This window comes from Siphateles boraxobius, unplaced genomic scaffold (assembly GCF_051911475.1).
Source record: "Siphateles boraxobius isolate OS27281-9 unplaced genomic scaffold, OSU_SipBor_1 12, whole genome shotgun sequence".
In the NCBI taxonomy this organism is placed as follows: Eukaryota; Metazoa; Chordata; class Actinopteri; order Cypriniformes; family Leuciscidae; genus Siphateles; species Siphateles boraxobius.
Window position 1 is genome coordinate 7617417 of NW_027508722.1, and position 24814 is coordinate 7642230.

At 35.6% G+C, this 24814-nt stretch overlaps 1 protein-coding gene across 1 annotated transcript; it reads right to left on the bottom strand.

Annotated features, from left to right (window-relative positions):
- Positions 1-530: 530 nt before the first annotated feature.
- LOC143713375 (uncharacterized) lies at positions 531-24814 on the bottom strand. The gene is made up of 15 exons (XM_077204844.1): positions 24746-24814; positions 13126-13245; positions 12756-13004; positions 12618-12679; positions 12164-12226; positions 11847-11909; positions 10471-10539; positions 10345-10392; positions 10132-10251; positions 9691-9861; positions 8921-9177; positions 8117-8436; positions 7860-8035; positions 6101-6273; positions 531-2882 (listed from the first exon to the last, which is right to left on the bottom strand). The coding sequence occupies exons 5-15, from the start codon at positions 12215-12217 to the stop codon at positions 2861-2863; spliced, it is 1473 nt and encodes a 490-aa protein (XP_077060959.1). The 5' UTR covers positions 12218-12226; positions 12618-12679; positions 12756-13004; positions 13126-13245; positions 24746-24814; the 3' UTR covers positions 531-2860.

Sequence of the window (24814 nt, forward strand, 5' to 3'; positions counted from 1 at the left end):
GTCAGACAGTCCGTGTCACTCGAGGAGCGCAGGGCAGACGCCTTCACAGTTCCTAGAATTCGTTCAGGTGAGGTCTGTAGCATATTTTACTTGAGTTTTCACAGATGCTGCTCGGAAACACACTTTTACTCTGGTCCCGTTTAAAAGAGGCGTTACGGTATTTATTAATCTCGCCTCTCGTTTTCATGTCTGTTCCGCATCCCCAAATCTTTCCGAATGAATAAATATGGTGTTAATGAGAAGACTAATTAAAAAGTAAGTCCTAAACTTCTCAGTGTCTGACCATCATGCACCTGTAGTGTTTACCGAGCTTAGATGACTGGCAATAATAATAATAATAAAAAAGGTTATCAAAACGCTACAGCACTCGAACGAATTGAACTACTGACTTTGGCTTTTGGTTGCAAATACATTGTTACAGTAGCCTACATGAAGGAATAATTTAATATCCACTGTATAGTCTACAGTATAGGCTACCTTTAATATTATTTTATGTAAATAGGTAAAAAACAAACAAACAAAAAAGCTTGTTTAATGTGAACACATGCAGTTATTTTGTATTGCAAGAAAAAAACAGCACTGCATTGAATACATTGATATAAAAAGGAAAAGGAAAAAAATACAGGCAAATACAATCATTATTCTTAAGAAACGTGTTCTTATTGTTATCAATGAGTTTTCAATTGTTTTTTACAATAATGGAATTCCCAACGATAAAGAAATCAAATAGGCAGAGTCTTGAGATTCTATATGCGGTTCAAAAATGCATATAAAGTTGTCTTGACGTCATTGTTTCGTTTTAAATAAAATGCATGTTTAGTTATAATTAATTATACAGATAATTTGAGCTAGAGAATTCATACAGTACATTATTGATGCACAGTATTTATTATTCAAGAAATTGGAAAATGTTAGGGGAGCCCAATGCTACTTTTTGCCCCAATACTGATAAAAGTCTAGAAAAACCCCTGCTGCCAAACATTCTGTTCTTACATGTTTATGCTTCATAAAAAACAAAATAAACTAAATCCTATCATTGCCACTATACAAAATGCATTACTATTATTCTATTAGTTATTCTATTATACTATTAGTTTCTGTTAAAACATGATTAGCATATTCTCAAGTAAAATTTTGTTGAAATATTTATTTTACACAATAAATCATTTATTGTTGTTAGTCAATGTTGTTTAACAGTGTGTGTATATCCACAGGTCAGCGAGGGAGACCTAAGATCACAGTTACGAGACAACAGCTGGAATTCTTGGTGACCCAGGGCTACACCACCAAGCGCATGGCCCAACTTTTGGGATGTTCGGCATCATTTTTATATAAGAGAAGAAAAGCTCTAGGGCTGCCAACTAGGAATTCCATGTCAAGATCGTTGACTGATGAGGATTTGGAACAGCACATTAGATGACTTCATGGGTTATATCCCAGATCTGGCAATGAGGTAGTACCAAACTTTTTTTTATCTCTATATTGTTGTACCTTATTATTGTAATTTTACATTTTGTTACTTTAAATGTGAATTTTGTAGACCGTTTTTAAAATTTAGGCTGATCCCGAGTAAGAGTAGTATTCTAGTATGCAGTTCAGATCAGAGGTGTTTAAGTTTCAGAATCCACTCACCATTCAAATGCAGGTGTTGCAATAATTTGAAAAAAAAAGTGACTTGTAAATGTCTGTACATTGCAAACTATGACCATGCATATACAAATATGAGAGCGTAATACAGGTATGCAACATGTGTGAGTTAATGCTCTTTATTTTCAAGTATAACATGTATAGACCTGGTTTCACAGGGATTAGATAAAGCCAGGATTATGTTTTAGTTCAATTAGGACATTAAGTAGCTTTTATAAATGTGCCTTAGAAAACTGTGTATCGTCAAACAAAACAATGGCACACAGTGCAAGTTGCTTTCAGTAAAAATTCAAACATGCATTATAGTTTGGGACTAGGTAGTTCACACAAAAATGAAAATTAGACCATGATTTACTCACCCTCAAGCCATTCTAGGTTTATGTGACATTCTTCTTTCAGACGAATTTGGAGTTATATTAAACAAGCCCTGGCTCTTCCAAGCATTATAATGGCAATGAATGGCTGTTTCTATCCATTATAAAAGTGCATCTATCAATCATAAAAGTGCATCTATCCATCATAAAAGTGCATCTCTCCATCATAAAAGTGCTACACACAGCTCCAGAGGTTAATAAAGGCCTTTTTAAAGCGAAGCCATGCGTTTGTGTAAGAAAAATATCCATATTTAAAACTAAATTGCGCTTTAGGCGTAAGTAGACTATGTATGTGCGTTTGGCCGGAAGCTAGAATTTTACTTTGTAATGTGTTAAATACGGATATTTTTCTTACGCGAACGCATCGCTTCAGAAGGCCTTTATTAACCCCTCAGAGCCATGTGGAACACTTTTATGATGGATAGATGCACTTTTATCATGGATGGATGCACTTTTTATGATGGATGGATGCACTTTTATGGACTTCAAAACAGAAACGGCCATTCACTGCCATTATAAAGCTGGGAAGAGCCAGGATATTTTTTTAATATAACTCTGATTGTATTCGTCTGAAAGAAGAATGTCATTTACACCTAGGATGGCTTGAGGGTGAGTCAGCCATTTTTGGCTGAACTATCCCTTCAAGCATTGTCTGTGAAACTGGGGGTAAATCAAACTCTGTGTAATTATTTGCATACCAAAACATCACAGATGATGAGAGCATTGCTGCGAGCAGAGGGATTGCTGGTGTCACGACAGAGAGTGAGAGTAATGTTGACGAACATTGACCCAGCAGCAGCTGCACGTAGATGGAGTACTGCCGTGGCCAGAAGAACATATTATGTGCCATATCCAAACAGTCTGTGGCACATGGATGGAAATATTCGTCTCATCAGGTATTTAGGATTTTCTTTAACAATATATATATTTTATTTAATATATATATATATATATATATATATATATAAATAAATGTAAGGGAAAATGTAGAGCGAGGCGGTTGTTATAGCAAATACAAACCCAACAGGCTGACTAGGAGCCCGACGCTAGCGGAGCCTGAAGGGGTGGTATTCGCTATAACAACCGCCTCGCTATACATTACCCCGCTTATTACATGGCTACCTACAAAATAAATCAATAATTTGATTCGAAATATTGATTATAAAAAGGAGTTGATTTAAAAACAATTGTATTGCTTCCGCTAAAGAAACTAGTCCGTTCCGTCTCTACGGTTAGACTCCATCGCAACGCTGTTTTTCATGGCAACGGTGTGTTCTACTCAAGCGGCAACATTCTAATCTGATAAATGAAGCCTACCTGGAAGTGCGGAAAAACTGCAATACATCTAAAATCCGCTAGGGGCAGGTCCCAAAAGGGAGCAAATGTCCATGTTAAAATGTCAGTTTTCACAGCATAAATTCATGTTTTTAACAGGTTGGTCCCATGGACTTTTATTGTATTTTTTGATAGGCTCCGAGTGCCTAACAACTGTGAGGGGGGTGAATTTTTTTTCTAACTCGTTAGTTTAGATCGTATTTAGATATAAAATGTATGACAAATAAGGGCGTGGTTAACTTTGATTGACAGCTGATAAGGGGCTGCGCCGAGTGGAATTCTTGAAATTTGACGTCTCGGCCATGATCTGACCCAACACATCATACCACCTCTGTATCCTTTCTGAAAAGATTTTCCAAGATGGCGCCGCCTATACACCCCATAAACGCCTCAAAACTGTTCTTCAGAAAGTCTATGAGTGACGTCACAGACGCTTTGTCCATATTTTTTACAGTCTATGGTTCTACTTAGCAGCGTCTGTTATCAAGAAATAACAGACCATATTCTACATTAGAATTCAACCAAGCCACTTAATAATTTTATTACATGGCTTGGTAGAATTCCAATGTAGAATATGGTCTGTTATTTCTTGATAACAGATGCTGCTAAGTAGAACACACCGTTGCCATGAAAAACAGCGTCAGTGTTTTGGCTGATCAGATTGTTTCGTTGAATTTACTATTCATTAAGACTAACAACTAGGCAAGGCATGGCAAGTTTATTTATATAGCACATTTCATACACAATGGTAATTCAAAGTGCTTTACATAGAAGAAATTAAAAAAAAAATCAAAAGAAATAACAATTAAAACAGGTTAGAATAAAGAAAAGAAAATAAGCAAAACAAATAAGAATAATTAAAACAGTTTAGAATAAAAAATAAAATAAAGTACAGTAAAAACAGTCGGACGAACAGTGGCACAGTGCTCATTCAGTAAATGCATAGCTAAACAGATGTGTTTTGAGTCTGGATTTGAATGTGACTCAGGGTTCCAGACTGCGACCAAATTGGTCGCATATGCGACCATTTTTTGAGAATGTGCGAGTTAAAATGTTATGTGGTCGCATTTGCGCGAGTGGACGCTTGAGCCACAGAACGCCGTTGTATCAGCTGCTGCAGTCCGTAACTTATGTTCAAAATGAACGAGTAGGCTACATCATGAATCCATTTTCCAAACCGAGTTTTTAACTTATTCTGAATCACTACGGTACGCCTATAATAAGTGTTTATATTCGGACTATTTTATCCCGGGGTCGTCTCGGCTGCGGAGTAGCCCAGTGCCTGCGTGACTCGCCATAGACATTAACGGAGAGAAGTTCCGTCTACAATGTTCTTCCGCAAGACACGTGCAGTTTATTTATTGACGAACGTAGACGTCACGCGCATTGCACACTGATGGTGAAACCTTTACAGTCTATGGGTGAAACGCGCCAATTACGAATTCACGTCACGGCAATGGAGAAGAAAATAGGTGGTTAGGGGTCAAAATAGGCACTTCGTGGTACTGAGGAAGACTGCGGTGAAGTTTAGGTGGTTAGGGGACCCCATAGGCACTTCGTGGCAATGGAGAAGAAAATAGGTGGTTAGGGGTCAAAATAGGCACTTCGTGGTACTGAGGAAGACTACGGTGAAGTTTAGGTGGTTAGGGGACCCCATAGGCACTTCGTGGCAATGAAGAAGAAAATAGGTGGTTAGGGGTCAAAATAGGCACTTCGTGGCACTGAGGAAGACTATGGTGAAGTTTAGGTGGTTAGGGGACCCCATAGGCACTTCGTGGCAATGAAGAAGAAAATAGGTGGTTAGGGGTCAAAATAGGCACTTCGTGGTACTGAGGAGGACTATGGTGAAGAGTAGGTAGTTGGCGGACCCCAAAAGCACTTGGTGGACTCCCACGCGGTGCAATGGCACCCCCAGAGGCGTCCACAGAGAGCCTATGGTAATATATGCTAATCTCGGCCACTTTATATGCGATTTTGGAAAAGTGACACGGCACCGCTGAATAAGCAGCTCGTGTCGTCCATTTCGAGCACGCGGACCTCGAAGTGTCGGTGCTGACAATCGCAACTTAAATGAATGGGCAAAATACCACGAACAGCCTGGGTTCCCTTACAAACAACAATTGTCACATTTTCATGGGATAAGGTTTTGTTATTTATGAAAGCCTGTAGAGAATTGTATAGTTTACTAGTCGATACAGAATTACATTTATAATAAATATATATTAATTTTCATGGAACTTATGTGAAGAGACCTTTACATAAGTTTGAAATGGCAAACTAAATGTAAATTAAAGCTGTAAAGTAAATGTATTTTTTTCTGGCCATTTTATTCTTTACTTTTTATGTGTGCTTTTCTTCTTGTCCCATCACTGCAATTTCTAAAACCCAAAATATTTCTTGAAGAGTATCAATTCAAGTTGTAATCTTCCTGTTGCTGCAATAACTCTAATCTCACTGATCACTCATCACAAGAAAAAAAACCTGATAAATATTTCAGGTTTTAGAAATTGCATGATGTGATAGGATAAGAAGAAAAGCAGACATAAAAAACAAAATGGCCAGAAAAAATTAAATAAGTTTGGAATGGCATACTAAAATGTAAATTAAAGCTGTAAAGTAAATTATATAAAAAGTAAACTAAATCTGCCTTACCGTCCAAATATGTGGCCATTAAGAAATATCAAACTGATCGTGCAATTGAATCAACTAATCTCGAGTGTATGATCATTATATATCATTCTTACCGTTCAAGTGGGCCATGGACTCTGTTCACAACCTGGAACATTAAAATATCATCTACAAGCTGATCCTTGTCTCTGAGGCATTTTATAGCTCGAAGACAGCCTGCATTTGCCAGGTATTCGGTTATACACTCAGTTGCCTGACATAACTCCTCCATGGTTGCAGCAATGGCAATCTGGAAAATATACACATGAATTTTAATAACAATACAAATTATGACTTTAAGTAAGCAATATCACACTCCGTGTGCTTTTTGGCTCTATATCAGCACAACTGAGATTCGGCTGAGTGTTACATTGCATTAATACAACAGTTTGATGGCACAATTGTGAATAAAGAAATAAATAAGAAAGGTCTTTGTGCGAAACTACTTCCTTCTGCCACAGATTCAAATAAATGAGGCATTTATACAAATCTCAAGTTGGCGGTTTAACAGTTTGAGCCCAAGCCTCCATTACTAACGCTTCAATGAAGCAACGTTTTAATGTAGAGTATTTGGAAGAATGGGAGAAAGAGAGATTGACTCAGTGAGTGTATTCTGGTGAAAAAATTATGGTGGGTTTGCTCATCCGCCATGAATCTTGCTGTGAGAAATGCGTTGTTTGTTTGTTTATTAATTTATATAGCACAATTTAATACAACTGACGTTGCCCAAAGTGCTTCACAATAACAGAACAACAAACACAGAGCAATAGAATAAATAAACATATCACATAAAAAGGACACATAGACAATAAAGGCGTTGGAGGAGTGATACAACCGCTGAAACGGTTCCTGTGGAGATACTGGTAGAACATCGCATGGCTGGAAAGACCTCAGCCAATCAGAGTCAATGACCAGAACAAACTGTTGTATAAATATAATAAAACTGTTAGTTCCTGTCCTTGATTCTGATTGGTCATTAGCGGTTATATATATATATATATATATATATATATATATATATATTTGGTGACATTCACCATACAACGATTCTGAATCGATTCACAAATGTCAATTTTCATTTTTTTCTTCTTTTAATAATGTAATATTGACAACGCAAAAGGCGGAAGTCTGAAGTATGGAAGTGCAGCGCCCGGACAGTCTGTGGCGTGCGCATAACAGACGCATGATGAGAACGAAAATCAGAACGGCACCCTCTTCATTAAAAGCGAACGTATGGAAAATTGGCATAGTTTCATTGTGGTCTACCCTATTTTTGTATGAGAGCTGCTTTCTGTATTGTTTGATTTTCACATCAATCTGTTTATGCTGTAAACAGATCTGTAATACGTAGGTTTACTGTACTGCATTCCACAAGCATTATTTTTGTATGAGAGGTTTGTGATTTTGCTACAGCAAAATGTTTACATTTCTAACCAACATCCTCCTGTTATTTGCAGTCTATTATTTTATGTTAGAGATTCAGAATATGTTTAAGTTTGTATTCATTGACTAGAAGTTTGCTGCTAGTACAGGCACACATTTTTTTTCTGTTGGTTCTTTGCCATGTTGGGACATATGCTGGGAAATGTTACCTTACAGTTGACTTGGCAAATCACTTCCATTTGTTTTATTAATAAAAGATATTGAAAGTAAATTCTTTAGGGTTATTATAACTACTTTGCGTTAAAAGTACCAAGAAGTCACACACAAAAAAGACACATCGATAATTATTGTTTTAGCGTCGCAGCCCTCTGAATCGTAATCGAATCGTGAGGTGCCTAGAGATTCTCACCCCTAAAAGTTAACGGTTTAATTAGTTGCTTATACAAAAATTACCTTTTGGATTTTTGCTTGCAAATCCAAGTCATTCACATCATCTATGGTTGGTGACACGTTCCCGTTACAGACGCATTCGTACAAAGTTGATGAAAAGAATCCAGGAGAAGGTCCCCCGTGAACCATGCTGACAGCAATTGCTTTACCAGCAAGGTAGTATCTGTCTTCTCTGAATGCTGGAGTGGAAAAGTGACCATTATTACAAGGTTGAAGGTTGTAAAAACAAATATGTAAAAACAATAAATTAAATAGCACACCAACGGAATCAAGAGCAAGGTTTTTTCTTCCATCTGGGCCTGCAAGCAGTGCAGATTTTTCAATTGCTTCCATGAGCAAGGTGAGGAACTCTCTCCTAGGGCCTCCCAAATCCACAGCCTCCTCAAAATTGCCACATTCATCAGAGAATCGGACCGAAATTCTTTTAAAAGGATCGTAGGATTTTCGTCTTAATGCTCTAAATGCACCATCTAGTACATTTTTCCTATTAATGTTGAATCTGCAGCTTTGATTGTAATTTATTGCTTGCCCAAGCTCCAGAAGCATCTCCTCTGTAGAGCAGTCCAGGTCTCCCATGTCCCTGACAATGTTATCACAAAACAATAAGCAATTAAAGGGGTAGTTCACCCAAAAATTGTCATGATTTACTCATCCTCATGCTATGTGCAATGTATATGGCTTTCTTTCTTCAGATAAACAATTTTATTATTTTATATAATAATGCAAGTAAAGTCAAGGCAATATCTTAGTTTGAATCATAATTCTGTAGCAAAAGATGATTGTTTTAGAGCAGCCTAAATGTTTCATTCTAGTTGTACAGTTATATACACTTGTAAACGTATTACTTATTATCTTTGTAAGGCCGTAGCTTGCATAGAATTCCAAAGTAAATTCCCGACAAAATTAAATTAAGTTTGTCAAGCAGATTTATCTATTCTCCACATCCATGCTGTCTCTATTCAGATATATTCATGTTATTACTACTTTATTGTCGTAATGTTTCGACTTTTTAAGAGACACCCTGTTTAAGTAAAATGAAACAATTCACAATGGAAGCCACTTACATGATTTCAGAACCATCTTGAAGTTCTTGGTCATCTGGCTCATCTATGACATTGTCTGGCATTATGTCAATGTAGTTGGTGTTTATTTCTGGTCTAGGATCCATTATTTCCAAGTCACTTTGGACGACCTCACTGTGGTTGGAGAACATTCCTTCTTGAGAACCAGAATCCATTACTTCAAGGTCATCTTGGACGACCTCACTAGCCTCAAATTCGTCTGAAGTTGTTAAAATGGGATTTTGCTGCAAACAAATGGCCTGAAATAAAATAAAATATTCCATAAGCATTTATGAAGGATGACGACTTTCTGTGAATTCCTTTGAAAACACAGTATGTGTAGCATAAACTACATTCTTTTCAGGTAAAAAGTGAAGCATGAAAAGTTGAACGCAGAAACATCCTGCTGAGAAACATCCTGGTTTTTATGAGGTCCTTTTGCTGCAATAATTAGTAATAAAACAAGAACGAAAAAGCTACAAGGAGAAGCTTAAATAAATACAAAATATACAATATATAAATTAAACAATGCAGTCTATTTTTCAGGTAGGTCTAAAAGTAGTATTCAGATAAGAAATACCACAGAAATTGAATAATCAAATAAAAAATATTTGTGCAGTCTTAACTGTTTAAATTAATCCTAAATAAAAGTTTCCGTTTGTCATTTGATTATCATTAATGACACAGATAACCAACAGTAGACAGAACTGCGGTCACTTAAAGACCTATTGGATGGAGAGGGTTAGGGTTATTGCCAATAGGAATTTACTTACCTGTACATCGTCCATGTCCATCCATCGAACATGGATGTTCAATGGGGAAATCAGGTAATGATCCAGAAGAGTTCCAGAAATTGTGCTGATTATTGATACTGCTGATGTAGCTTCCTTAATATAAAAATACTCAGTGGCTGAGGAATGTGTTCCCACAAAGTCAAACAGGACCTGAAAAAACAAAAAGTATGTCGAAATGCCTGTCTTGGCGTGTAGGCTATTCACATAAACACTGTCGGTTATGTCTGAACGAAAATGGATAAAAAAAAACAAACAAAAAAAACACGTGTAGCACTATATTGGATCCATGAGAGCAGGCTAACTGTGGGTTCACACCACCACTGACGAGAAAGTCAAAATTCGCTGTGGCTGCCCTGCCAAAAACACTGTAGAAAGATTTGATAGACTCAACATAACATTATCTTGATTTAATACCTTTACCTGCATTTCATCGAATACTTGGAACCGTCTAATTTTTACTGTGCCATCCGGGAAAGTAAATTTCAGTGGTATCCCTTCAGCTGGTTCTTCACTTCTCCTCATAAGCCTTTCCTCTATTATCTGAGAGACAAAAGTTATTTGGAAGAAATGGTTGGAATGTGTATCCGATTTTTAAAAGGAGCACCTTCCTGAGTATAGGTAAGCTGAAAGCACCTTTAAGCGCCTTTCTTCATATTGTGACATTTCTTGTCTCCTCTGATCCTGCCAATAGGGAAAACTATCAGGATCCATCAATAATATTTTACACATGCAAATACTTAAAAATATTAAAAGACATACCTTTTCCTGATCAGCTCTCAATGATTGCTCATACTCTAGGTCTTGTTGTCTTCTTATAGCTCGCCACTCCTGTGAAGATATATTTATACAGTATAGTTCAGTCATAATATTTTCTGTAGTAATGTCAATTAACTTAAATTGCCTTGTATTTAAATGTGCACTGTTACAATACTTTAAACTGTGGTAAGAAGATTGCTTTTGTAAATGTACAGTAAAATTTCCATAGCAATAAATGGTTGGTCATGTTATTATTTTCAGATTAATCTGAGCAACTAGGGCTGCCCCCTAATAGTTGACTATTTGTTAGTCAACTAGAAACAGCTTAGTCGAACAAAATTATTAGTCGGTTAGACGCAGACAAAAAAAATAGACCTTGTAGCGAAATTATACAGTTTGTAAAGGAACAGATGGTTAACAGTGGGTCCTTGTGGTAATTACAGTATGTCGGGAAGTAAATCTAAAAGTTTGCCTATATTTATTAAAAGTAATTAATATAAACATGCAATTAGTCGCCGAATGGCTTAAAGGTGCAATATATAGGATTTTTCACCACCAGGGGTCACTTACCTCTTACGATAACAAAGGCGTATATTGATGACGCAAAGCATTAAGCTGAATTATGGATCTTGTCGTCAATCTGATGGATCTTTTATGGATGAGTGAATACATTGATGTTTTTAACATGACTGTGGTGTAAAGCAGGAATGATTGCTAGACGTATACCAGCACCACACGCAACGCCAGTCCCAAAGAGAATACTTGAATAAAGTCGCTATTTTATTTTGTTTTTTTGAGCTCAAAAAGTATTCTCGTAGCTCGATAAACTTAAGATCTAGCCACTGAAGTCACTTGAACTATTTTAACGATGTCTTTAATGACTTTTCGGGGCTGTCAAGATTCAATCCCTTAGAAGCCTATGGAGGAGTGATCCAGCTCTCAGATTTAATCAAATATCTTAATTTGTGTTCCGAAGATGAACGAAAGTCTTACGGGGTTGGAACGACATGAGGGAGAGTAAATATTGACAGAATTTTCATTTTTGGGTGAACTAACCCTTTAATACAGAAAACACAGAGTTCTAGAAATTCTACTTGATCTAAAAAAAAAAAAAACTGCGCTGGTATAGGTCGATATTCACAATTTTGGTATCGGATCAGATCGGTTTTGAAAAAGGGTTGTATCCCTATTGGAAACATTTGGGATATTGTAAGTAATCAACTAAACAAAATATATAACATTGGCCTAGTGGTTTTTGGATATTTTACTGCAAAAATCCTACATATTGTACCTTCAAATAAACAACCAAAAGTAAAAAAAATAAAAAAAACTTTAGTCAGTGGCAGCCCGATGAGAAACTGAAATAACTTTTGCATTACCTCTAAACCATTTGTTGTCACAGGTCCAGCTGTGATTGCTGGATTTAGTGGCATGTTGCTTGTCTGCAGAGACATAATGAAAATCTCAGTGAGATCAACCACGTTTTAATGAACGTATTAACAATGAACTGATGAATTATTTAATGACTGCAATTGAGATAATTGGTCATTCAGTGTTTCTGTACAAGACTAAAAATAAAGAGGTCTGACAAAAACGGTCACAAAAAAGGTAAATATTTTATCACAGTTTAAGTCTTTATTAATTTGTCATAATTTCATTCTGTAAAAAGAAGCAACTGAAATAACTTTTGCATTACCTCTAAACCATTTGTTGTTTCAGGTCCATCTGGGATTACTGGATTTATTGGCATGTTGCTTGTCTGAAGAGACATCATCATGATGAAATCTCAGTGAATTTAAAGCATAACCAATATGTGTAGTTATATACTTCCCTTTCGAGCTAATTTGCCACACCAACTTTTCAGAAACATCCGTCAATCAAGCATTTTTATTACATAACTTTAAAAATTTAAACTAAAAGGTATCAATAACATTAATGATTGTATTAATAATGAACTATTATTTCAATTTAATGACTGCAATTGAGATAATCGGTCATTCAGTGTTTTTGTACAAGACTAAAAATAGAGGTCTGACAATAAAAACTAACTGTTACAAAAAAGTTAAGTGTTTTATCACAGTTTAAGTCTTTATTAATTTGTCAGAATTTCATTCTGTAAAAAGAAGCAACTGAAATAACTTTTACATTACCTCTAAACCATTTGTGTTTCAGGTCCATCTGGGATTGCTGGATTTAGTGGCATGTTGCTTGTCTGCAGAGACATCATCATGATGAAATCTCACAGTGAATTTTAAGACATACATTTGTACACTGAAACTACAACGTACCTGGCACATTTCAGCACGAGGGACAACATAAAGTCTGCTTTTCCCCACAATCTTCTTTAGATCCCTCATAGAGCTTGCTTGGATCTTCTTAATGCGTTTTGCCTTATCCACTTTTGCCAACTCAAACCCAATCAGGTTTAAGCTAATCATAGGGAAGCTCTGACAAACGAAATTATTTAAATCTCCCAGACTCCAGTTCAAATCGACTGTGGACAGTTGGGCATCTGCTATCTCCTTTTGCTGGAACTCCTTGAAAAATATATTGTGAAATTTATTGTGTTTTGAAATATATTCATTGTAAACACATTTAAATAACATTTATTTATGTAAAACAATGAACCACTCCATGGCTTAAGAGTGAATGACAAACCTAATCCATTATTTGTCAGTATATTACGCTCAGACAAAGGTGGCAGTCTCTGAATATCTGGTCCTGGGAGGAGAAAGAGGCCCACTTGCCAGGTCGAACGTCCTCTTCTGGTGGGTGTGCCTAATCAAAAGAGGTATTACGTATTAGTATTAATCAAATTTATTTTCTTTATGTTCCTGTATTGCAATGCCTTCAGCACTGCTTGATAGATATCGTCCTTAATGGATAAACCCAATCCATGTCTTATAGTCTCTACAAATAAGATGATGAGTTGAATCAGGTGTTTGGTCACCAATGCTCTCTACAATCAACTTAGCTCAAAAAGTTTTTAGTCCTTAATGAGCTGTGGTGATTGTTTGCAGGTGCGGATGGCTACAAATTTGTGGAACGTCACAGGATGTAGTAGGTGCACTAGGAAAGGTTTTTTTTTAATGGAAGTTCAGAACTTCATGTTTCCCTGCTTTATAGTCTGGGGCTACATTCCAGTCCAAAATTTGTCATGCCTTTCACTCGCTAACTTCCCTCTGTCTCGTTCACTCGGATGTACGTCATTGAGTGCCCACTACTGGCGGAAACTGCAATGGGCTGAATTGGAACATCCTAAGCCCTTGGTCACTTGGAATCAGCTATTGAGTTGTTTTATTATACTTTTTTCCACCCTTTAAGAATTTGTTTAATGCAGCATCCAAATGTATAGGTGTGTTTGGGTTGTTTTATATAAAAAATTATAATTAATATATCTTAGAGTTGTTTTTGGTGGTGGTGATTGGACGAGATCTGCGGCGACGTCACAATCTTGTCGCATTGTGGTGTATGGAGCTGCCTGAAGTAGACTCGCTCCCTCGGTCAAAATCGAGGGAACGAGGGTCTGCCCCATAGACTGTAAAAAATAGGGTCTGCCCATATAAACTTCCCTCATGGAGGCAGGGATTCACCCTAGGGGAAGTGCTTAGGAAAGTTCAAGTGTGTGTCTAAAAGTGGACTGGAACGCAGCCTGTGTATGGTTTCACCGGAGCTAAACGACACCTGCAGTGACGCGACGACGAGCTGATTGGCTCTTTTACTTAGAAGGCGGGACGTTTGAACATTGCAGATAGAAATTGTGTTCATATTAATAGTCTTTGTATATTAATAGTCTTTGATTAGGCACACCTAATTTCGGATACAGGCCCAGCTGTATCCGAAATCGCCACCTAGTCTCAATCATTATTCCCTACTTTAGTGCACTAATAATATAGTCCACTTGGAGTAAATTAAACCAGTGACTGAATTTGGACAATAGGGGGCGATCTTGAACAGACATTTTGTCGCTGCTAAGTGCTAAAATAAAGCCCGCCAAAATGAGTCGATCTTTCTACTCTCAAACTACTTGAAGATTTCTCTTGAAATATTTTCTATATATCTGCCAAATGTGTTGTTAATGTTATCAAAGTCCACAGCTTACACAACTACTAGCTACTCATAATGCTTCATCAGCTTGTAGCATACGTTAGTTCAATTCTTGTACCCTTTAGGCCTACTCCTAATTTATCCTTCTAACTAGGGTTATAGCCTTTTTCGATCTAACTTAGTCACTATTCAAATAAAATTCATCCATACTCACAAGTAACTTAGGCTACCTACCTTGAACTTGATTTCTTCGCCTCCTGAAGAGTGTTCTGGTTGCAGTTAAAATGTTCGTATCAGCTGTATTTGAAGCCATTAATTCGCGTCTGGCACGTTGCAGTGCATTAAACACTCTATCAAATATGGCTACTGTAGGTTGTTCGTTGTTTTGAATTAAATGATCGCTGTTTTGCTGTTGCGTGTCCATATCAGATCAGATGCCGATGCACTTTCAAAAAATGCCTGGTAAAGTGGCACTTGACGTCATAATTTTAGGGGCGGAGTATGTCTGTGTAACTTTTATTTATTTATTTATTTATTAATGACAGTGATTGTCAGTGAAAATCTTGCCTACACTAATAATAATAAGCACTAGACGTGTTGCTAGTGTTTATTTATTATTAATTGTGCAATAGCAATATCTGAGTGAAAATATGTTTATGCCACAATTTTCTCTTCAAAAGTGGAAACTGTGCTTTAAGCCATAATGATAAAACCTAAAATGATTGAAACTTCATAAACTAAAAAAAAAAACACACAAAAAAAAAACATTCTCTTAAATTCAACTTTTCTTTCAGTAAATTTCTTAACATGTGTTACGTTCCTCTTCCAGTCGGGGACAGTGCCTTCATAATTGCACATAATTGCGTTGTCTTAAACGCGCTCACACCATTGCTACATGATCATCGAAAACGTGGACATTTTCGGAGAATTTAAAAATTGTGATTTACATGCATGTAAAATTACGAAAATAAAATAATTCTAAAACTTTTAAAATTATCTAACTAGTGTAGTAAAATATGGAATATTTTACTAATATTCTGCCTATAATATTCTAATATTCTGCCTCAATTTTTATCCTATTTTATCAATATCCGCATTGCACTCTTTAGCCAAGTCATAAGTTATGTACAGCTTGCAGAATCTGCAAAATATCAATAATTTGTAAAAAAAAAAAAAAATATATATATATATAATATATATTTTTTTAAATCATAAATTAGGCTACTACATATTTATTTAGCACTGCAACAAATATTTATTAACAGATGTTTACATATATATAGCCTAGTACAATATATAGCTTTATAAATCTGCATTTACACAAATGAGGCTTCAAACGTTTTATTTGATTCTCAGTAGGCCTGCGTGTCATTACTTTGATAATGCATTAAAGTCCCATGTTTGTCCTGAGCACCTGCTCACTGTTCTTCAGAAAAATCCTCCAGGATTGTTGGCTTTTCAGCATCTTCTGCATAATTTCACTCTTTCCAGCAGTGACTGGTTTTTGAGATCCATTCTCTGATGATAACTGAGGGACTTACAACCATTAGTGAAAACATTTACAGATGCTCCAGGAAACGCCAATGCATTAAAATTCAGGGGGTGTTAACATTTGCACAGAATGATTGGGGAGTAAATTGTTCTTATTTTGTCTTCTGGAAAATAGGCATGTTCTATGTAGCCTAGCTTGCAGGGCAGATATAAGATCGTTAAATGAAATAAGAATTAACATCCTCTTCAAAAGTTTATGCCACTGGATCTTGATGTGTTGTGTTGCTTTGAGCATCAGCGAACGTTTGCAGCTTTTGATCATTCCACAGCGCACACTATTAAGAATTAAGAAACTTATAAACTTTTGTGTAAATTCAGTAATTAATCTTTCTTGTGGTCTATGTAAACAATTACAATTTCATCATTCGCGTGAGTAGCCTATGGTAGCCTGTAACGCGCCGCGCCGTTACTTTCAGTTAATAAAATAAAAAAATAGGCTACTTTGTCACGATGCAGTAGAAACAAGGAGGAAGCAGGATCCACATGCAGCACACTTTATTCCATAAACTGAAAACAATACAAAGACTCAGACCAGGAACAAGACTCAGGCACAGTAAAACCAACATCGACCGTAACAACACAAGAACTCACAAGGACTGGACTGAAACACAGGGCTTAAATACAAGGGCAAACAAGCTAAACAAGATGACAAGGGGGCGTGGTTAATCGGGGACACCTGTGAAGACTAATAAATAATAATAATAATAATAAAGGTTTATTCGGTTACTAAACATAAAACAGAATATATACAACAAATTCATTACAAACAAAGAAGGTAACCGAACAGGTGTAGGCTGAAGCCATGGCTTATTACGCCTACCCTATTTACATCATTTACATCAACATCTACCCATCAAAATTTGAACATAAACAATATACATGTATAAACATATGCATACATACACTCATTCCTATATACACATACTGCATACTCATATACATACATACAAACCTCTGCACTTGATTACAAATATTTATTTATTACTTATATTATTGAAATCTAAACACAACAATTATGCATAAACTTATCTTGGACAATTTTTTTTAAGCATCCGAATATTTGTCAAAAATTAAGATTTTAAACTGTGTTTTAAAGTAATGAATGGAATTACTCCTCTTAAGATCATCAGTGAGACCATTCCACAAGTCGACCCCTTTTACCGAGATGGTATTCATTTTAAAGTTTGTTCTGACCATCTGTTTTTTAAACATGTTCTCTCCTCTTAAGTTATATTTCTGTTCCCTGTTTTCAAACAAACATAGTATATTTTCAGGCACTATTTTCCTATTCACTTTAAACATAAAAACGCCAGTATTCAGACTGACTAAATCAGAAAATTTTATTGCTTTAAATTTACAGAATATCGAATTTGTCGGTTCATTATACGGGTAACTAATAGAGATAACGGGGAGCGGGAAACCAGGGAACAGGACTGAACCAAGTGCACAAAGACAGGGGGAACACAGACAGACACACTGTAAAACCCAACAAGTTAAGCTAACTCATTTCATTTGAGGAAACCGATTACATCAATTAATTTAAGTTTATAAAAAACAATAGTTATGAGTACTCTGAACTTATTTTACTCGAGTTCACTAAAACAATAATATTTCTTAAAACGCAATTAAACTTTACACTGCATTTAATACTGTATATAGCTGAAACTTCACTTTATTGAGTAAAAACAGTGAAATGACAAACTTTAAATGAACTCAGAGCACTTGCAGTTACTGCTAGCTCACAATATCACACAAAGTCAAATCCAATGAGTTAAGCTAACTCATTGCATTTGAGGAAACCGATTACCTCAATTCATTTAAGTTTATAAAAAACAATAGTTATGAGTACTCTGAAATTATTTCAGTTGAGTTCACTAAAAATAGATATTGCAGTCAAGAAATTAAGTGATTAATTAAGTGAATAATTAAGTGATTGTTGAGCATTAATGATGAACACCTGCTGTTAACATCACTGAAGGAAAGAGAAACACAAGAACTACAACTGACTTCCAACCACAACATTAGATGAAATCAACTGAAGATAAAATATTTTTAAATCTCTCAAGATCTCAGCAGAGGAGGATTGAACAACTCCACAAACAGCATTACCAGCTTCACTTATTACTAACCAGTTTGACTTTTATCATGCGTCTACAGAAGTTGTTATTGTAAATGAACAGAGGTTTAGATGAAGATGATTCATTGAGTTTCATTTAAAGACACCATGATAGTGGTCAGTGTTTGCTTTAGTTGGGCTCTTGACCCTTGACTTTATAACACCAGTTTCCTCTGGCTGCTGTAACTGAGTGTTTATATAACACATTTGTTATGGCACATAAGCCAAAAGAAAATTTTGTTTTGAAGATGATTTATGGAATGATGAATCAACATTTGGTGGCTTGATTCTCTGATCTTTTCTAGAGATTATTCTCTGATAAACAGGTGATATATAACTTGTATTATTCATTATCTAAGAACTGTGATTCTGCTGCAAGGCCCTTTCAATCAGATTTTAAAAACCTCTATGGTATCATGCTGACGTATACAGACATCAAGAATCAGTATATGAATCTCAACAATGGTGACCATTAAAAAAATGATTCATGCTGCAATGCATGCTGGGAGCCATGGATAAGGTTTGTATTATGGTAGTACCCAGCATACATTGCAGTATGAATAGTTTTTTTTAATGGTCACCATTATTGAGATTCATATGCTGATTCTTGATATCTGTGTTAGTTTTGGTAATGAATCACATTTTCTGTAAAATCCTTCATACTATCTGAAATTCATAACATTGCTAGTTCTTATGTTGTAGAATCTATTTTCAAATACAACTAATAATATAATCAGAGATTAGACTCTGAATGAGATCAGAGAATCAAGTCATTAAGTGATGATTGTCATCATCATATCTTGACCTTCATCATCTGTTCATACTTTTCCTTGACTATTGTGCAATAACAAATGTTTTATAAACACTCAATTACAGCAGCCAAAGAAAGACTTGTACTCAAACATCAAGGGTCAAGAGCCCAACTAAAGCAAACGCTGATCTCCATCATGGTGACCTTAAACCTTGTATTTCTTGTGTTTCTATTTCCTTCAGTGATTCTGCTTGTTAACAGCAGGTGTTAATCACTAATGAGCAATCATCACTTAATTGATGATTAATTAACTTAACTATACAATTATTATTCAATTATCATTCTGGGATCTAGAAATGTTCTATAACTCATTCAGTTTGAGTTCTGTTTCAGTCATTCAAGACACTTCAAGTTTCGGTATTATATGAGTGCAGTGACCTCAATTTAATTGAGTAAATAGTACTGTTAGGTTTTACAGTGCATCACAACACTACTGCAAATTTCTGGTGTCATTTTTGTGGTTGTTAGGATTTTTTGTGATTGTTTGGAGCATTTACAGCCATTCATCAAAACTTTAAACACAGAGCCCACCTCAGATTGTTTTTAATCAATGCACAAATTCTAAAAACAGATTAACACTATAATTTCCTAAATGGAAACACTTTACAATACGGGTGCATGCATTAATTCATGTTTAACTAATGCATTGATAATCATATGTGTTAATGTATGACTCATGAAGAACTAAACCATTAATAATTACGGCATCAACAACTAATAAAGTTTCTTTAAGGTTAATATAGGCCTATTGTATGAAATTTATCATTATGTTATCATTATGACTTTAGCTACTTGTTGAGGCACATTATTGTTAACACATAGTGAATGTAATGTCAAAGAATGTGTTTGAAGGATGGGTAAGTTGGGCTGCAGACAAATATCAGCACACCAGAATCTGAACTCTGCCGCCGTTTTAACATTTAATCATATAAACCGTCTCTATTTTCATGCTACTACTTATTCATTAGCGACTAGTGCTTATTCTTTAGATACTAGTACTTATTCATTAGCGACTAGTGCTTATTCTTTAGATACTAGTACTTATTCAATAGCTACTAGTCCTTATTTATTAGACACTAGTCCTTATGCAATAGATACTAGTCCTTATTTATTAGACACTAGTCCTTATTTATTAGACACTAGTCCTTATTCATTAGATACTAGTCCTTATTCATTAGATACTAGTCCTTATTCATTAGATACTAGTCCTTATTCATTAGATACTAGTCCTTATTCATTAGATACTAGTACTTATTCATTAGATACTAGTACTTATTCATTAGATACTAGTACTTATTCATTAGATACTAGTACTTATTCATTAGATACTAGTACTTATTCATTAGATACTAGTACTTATTCATTAGATACTAGTACTTATTCATTAGATACTAGTACTTATTCATTAGATACTAGTACTTATTCATTAGATACTAGTACTTATTCATTAGATACTAGTACTTATTTAAATAGTGACTAGTAACTATTATTTTTTTACTAGTAACAAATTTAATTTTTTGCTATTCACTTCTATGGGGATCTGTCATTTAGATATCAACTATTCAGTTCTGACTAGTATGTATTCCAATTGTGACTAGTACATAATATATATTAGATTCCAGTAGTTTTTCATTAGATACTAGTACTTATTTTTTAGATACTAGTACTTATTTTTTAGATATTGGTACCTATTAAATAGATACTAGTACCTATTAAATAGATACTAGTACCTATTAAATAGATACTAGTACTTATTCATTAGATACTAGTACTTATTCATTAGATACTAGTACTTATTCATTAGATACTAGTACTTATTTATTAGACACTATCCTTTCCTCTGATTTATCAGCCGAAGATCAAACTGTTCCTTCATCAGTTCCGCACAGCAGAATAAAAGTCCTCCGCTGCTGCATTTGTACGGATTCTTAACGGGTTTATTGCAACTACATTTAATCTTTTTCTCATCAAACAACCAGACACAATCCGTACCGGGGAAGAGTAGGCAGGGATTTTCTTCTGTGTAGAGACCATAGACTGGTGTAGACCAGCAGTTCTCAAGTGCAGGGGGTGCGTGAAATAATTTGATAGCCTTCTAGGCTACTGTAGGCTATTTTCCGGACTAATGTCACGTTTTTTATAGGCTAATGAAACACGCTGTGATTTATTCCAAAGTGACTTAGGCCAATATAATGCATTTAACTTCAAATAATCTAAATGTTGACTTTCAGAAGTAGGCTATAGGCGCGCCAAGAAGGCGTTTATTGCTGTATTTTGGTAAATTTTTGGTGTGCGCCAGAAAGATGTTCAAAGAGACCGAGACGCGCTAAAGCATGTTTTCTTTATTTTTCAAAGGCATGACATTTTGCAGTCATTTTGAATGTACACAAATAAAAATATACATTTTACTCTTTCGAATGATGTCATATCTGTATGTCTATAAATGACAGTGTATTAAGTTATTTCCCTGAGGAACAAATTGGCGCCGACCCACCGCACGCTCACACAATATTATCAGTTCACTTCTGGCATTATCAAAATAAAACAGTCAACAAAACATAGAAAGTTATTCATGCTTAATTTAATTTGTCTGTTGTAGGCCTAAAGTAGGCTATAAAGGTTGTGCCGGTTAGTCATCAAACTCATTTCCTTTGCTGTGAAGTCACGGATTTAACCTATGTTGGGACTCGACTTAAATATTAATAGATGCAAATGTTAGGCCTACATTGCAAATATGGAAACTTTTGGACCGAATGAGAGATGCGCGAACCCAACGTGCGTACAATTTCAGTTTCGATACAAATAAATTCGTTTAGCCTTGGCGTTTAAATAGGCTAAATCTTGTTCGTAATAAAGAGCACAAAAGGCTTTAGGCTACTGTATATTTTTTATTATAGCCTACATGGCTACTTATTTTTTTAAATCTTGTTTTCTGAATACCATTTATTGGCTTTGTCATAAAGTAAGGGGAAGTAAAATTCGCATAGCCTACATGTAGAGTTTACAATGTTAAGGTTGTATTTTATTTACCGGCCTTTTACACCATTGCTGAATAGACTAATAAAAAAACGTATTGGAACTGTGAACTATAGTAACTCAGTCACCTTATGTTGTTCTAAAGGCTTACCTTCTTTTTTCGGAACACACACACACACACACACACATAAAGTCCTGCTCGCAGTTGCCCATTAATGTCATGGTGGATTTAAAAAAAGAAAAAGAAAACAAATCAAGCCGATGCAAATCTGTCGTAAAATAACCCAAGCAGACCAAAATGACAAGTTATTACCTTTATGAAAATCTTGTGTTGCAGACCTGTGTGCGAGTGAGCAGTATAAAAAATATAATAATGAATAGGCATGTAGCCTAATTGGTGCATGCTACTTTAATTTTGACATTCAATCGCATATCAGACGCAGACTATCCAAATTTTTTAATGTGAATTATGAATGCTCTCCAAAAGTCACAATCTCTGGATTGTGGTTGTTTGGCTGGTAATTATGAACCGGTTGTTTGGATTTTATTATTGACAGTTAAGTCTTTAGTATGGTCTATATGTAAAAGTCATATTAAACGCATCTTTTCTCCCCTTAACCAATCAGCTTCTTCTATTGCCATAGTTTAGCCTGCATTACCATATGAACTCTGATTGGATGGCTGAGAGTACTCATGTTTATGTAATAATCTGCTTGAAAGAAGATATCTCCTAATATTTCCTTACTAGTTCCTTATAAGGTTGAAGATATCTACAAATTAATAGATACTAGTAGCTATTCTGTTTTTATATCATCTATTAATTTATGACTAGTAAGTATTCCAATTTTGAATAGTATCTTTTTAAATATTACTAGTACTTATTCATTAGATACTAGTACTTATTCATTAGATACTAGTACTTATTCATTAGCTACTAGTGCTTATTATAAATAAGCACTAGTATCTAATAAATAAGGACTAGTAGCCTATCTAATGAATAAGTACTAGTATCTTTAAAAAGGTACTAGTACCTTAAGAATAAGCACTAGTATCTAAAGAAAAGGCACTAGTAGCTAAATAATAAGCACTAGTAGCTAATGAATAAGTACTAGTACTTAATGGAATAGATACTAGTATCTAAAAAATAAGTACTAGTAGCATGAAAAGAGACTAGTTGGTTAAAATGATTAAATGTTAAAACGGCTTGCCATAGGAAGTGTGCACTCGCCGAGAGATCGCCGTCACACCAACACTGGAGAGTTGCTCGTCTCGTAAGAAGCTGACAATCAGAGATAGCTTAAGGAGTGAAGAATTACACTTGGCTCCGAAGCGAAAACATATCTGCCTGTTGCCGGCGTCCTCCTTTTATACCAACGAGGTGGGGCGGAGTTACGTCATGCAAATTCCGCAGACCCATGGCATTTCTTTGCCATTGGCTCGTTTTGTAATACTCGAAGTTGATAGGCTTTCTAAGCGAAACCCCATTCGTCGTCATCCGAAGGAACTCGGAGTGACAACGAAAGGGAACTATAATTCTTGATAATAACAATTTATATCCTGGGAATGGCAATAGGCAAGCCGTTTTGACTTTTAATCATTCACAAGATATGAATGATTGATATCAACAAATACATTTTCACTAGTTAAAATGATAGTTATTGATATCAGGAATTAGATTTCTACTAGTAACAATGGTAATATTTGATATAAGGAATTACATTTTCACTAGTAACAATGCTAATTCTTGATATCAACAATTACATTTTCACTAGATAAAATGATAATTCTTGATATCAACAATTGAATTGCAACTAGTAAAAACTACAATTCTTGATATCTGTAATTGTATTTTCACTAGTGAAATGTCACCATAGGCTGCCATTCAAATTCAATTGATGATATCAAGAATTGATTTCTTACTAGTTGAAATTCCAATTTCACATATCAGAAATATAATTCTTACAGTTAAAAAAAAAAAACTCGGAAAAAGTTGGAAAAAGATGGCGGCATCGGCAGCAGTACAGGTAGCTAGCAGCAGCAGCTTGGCAGGCGCTGATTTTTCACCTATCCTAAAGACATCTGGGAAGCTGCCTGATATAAGAACTGCCGTAAAAACCAAGACTTTATGGCCATTGACAAAAGATACAAATGCCCGGGCCTTAAGTGTGCTAATTGTGGTGCTTTACTTGATGGCTCTCACTACTACACAAATGTTTGGGAGCTGGGTAGCTGCTTGTGAACGTTCAACTTCATCTGGCGGTGTGCCAAAGACGATCGCTGCTCCACTGGACTCGTGGAGCCAGTATATAATCTACTCTAACGTACTGGACGGTGGGCGAGCCGTTTATCAGGATAAACACAGCGGTCAGCTACGCGCACGGAGAGTAGCTCGTCATGCAAAGGTTCAGGAAGGATATGCGTTGATTCTTTGCATTATGCTACTACTATGCGGGGATGTTCATGCAAATCCGGGCCCTATGGTCGTACAACATTCACCGCAGCTGAATACATCCACGGCAACACCAGTGACCTCCATACTACAAGGTAACATATCAGCATGCTGTGCGTCCAAAACTGCAGAATTAATCTCGCTGCAGACTATTGTCACCTCCAAACAACAAAACACTAAACTCTTTCAAACAGTTAATCACGCATCGGTACTCTGGAATCCTAAAACAAAACCAAAAGGAATATTTGGCGGACATATAAACATACGCAGTGTGATTTCAAAAACGGAACAATTGGAACATCTACTTTTGGACTCAAATCTTGATTACCTGTGTCTTACAGAGACTTGGTTAACATCCATGACTCCTTTATCCGTGTTTTCAATTCCTGGATATAAT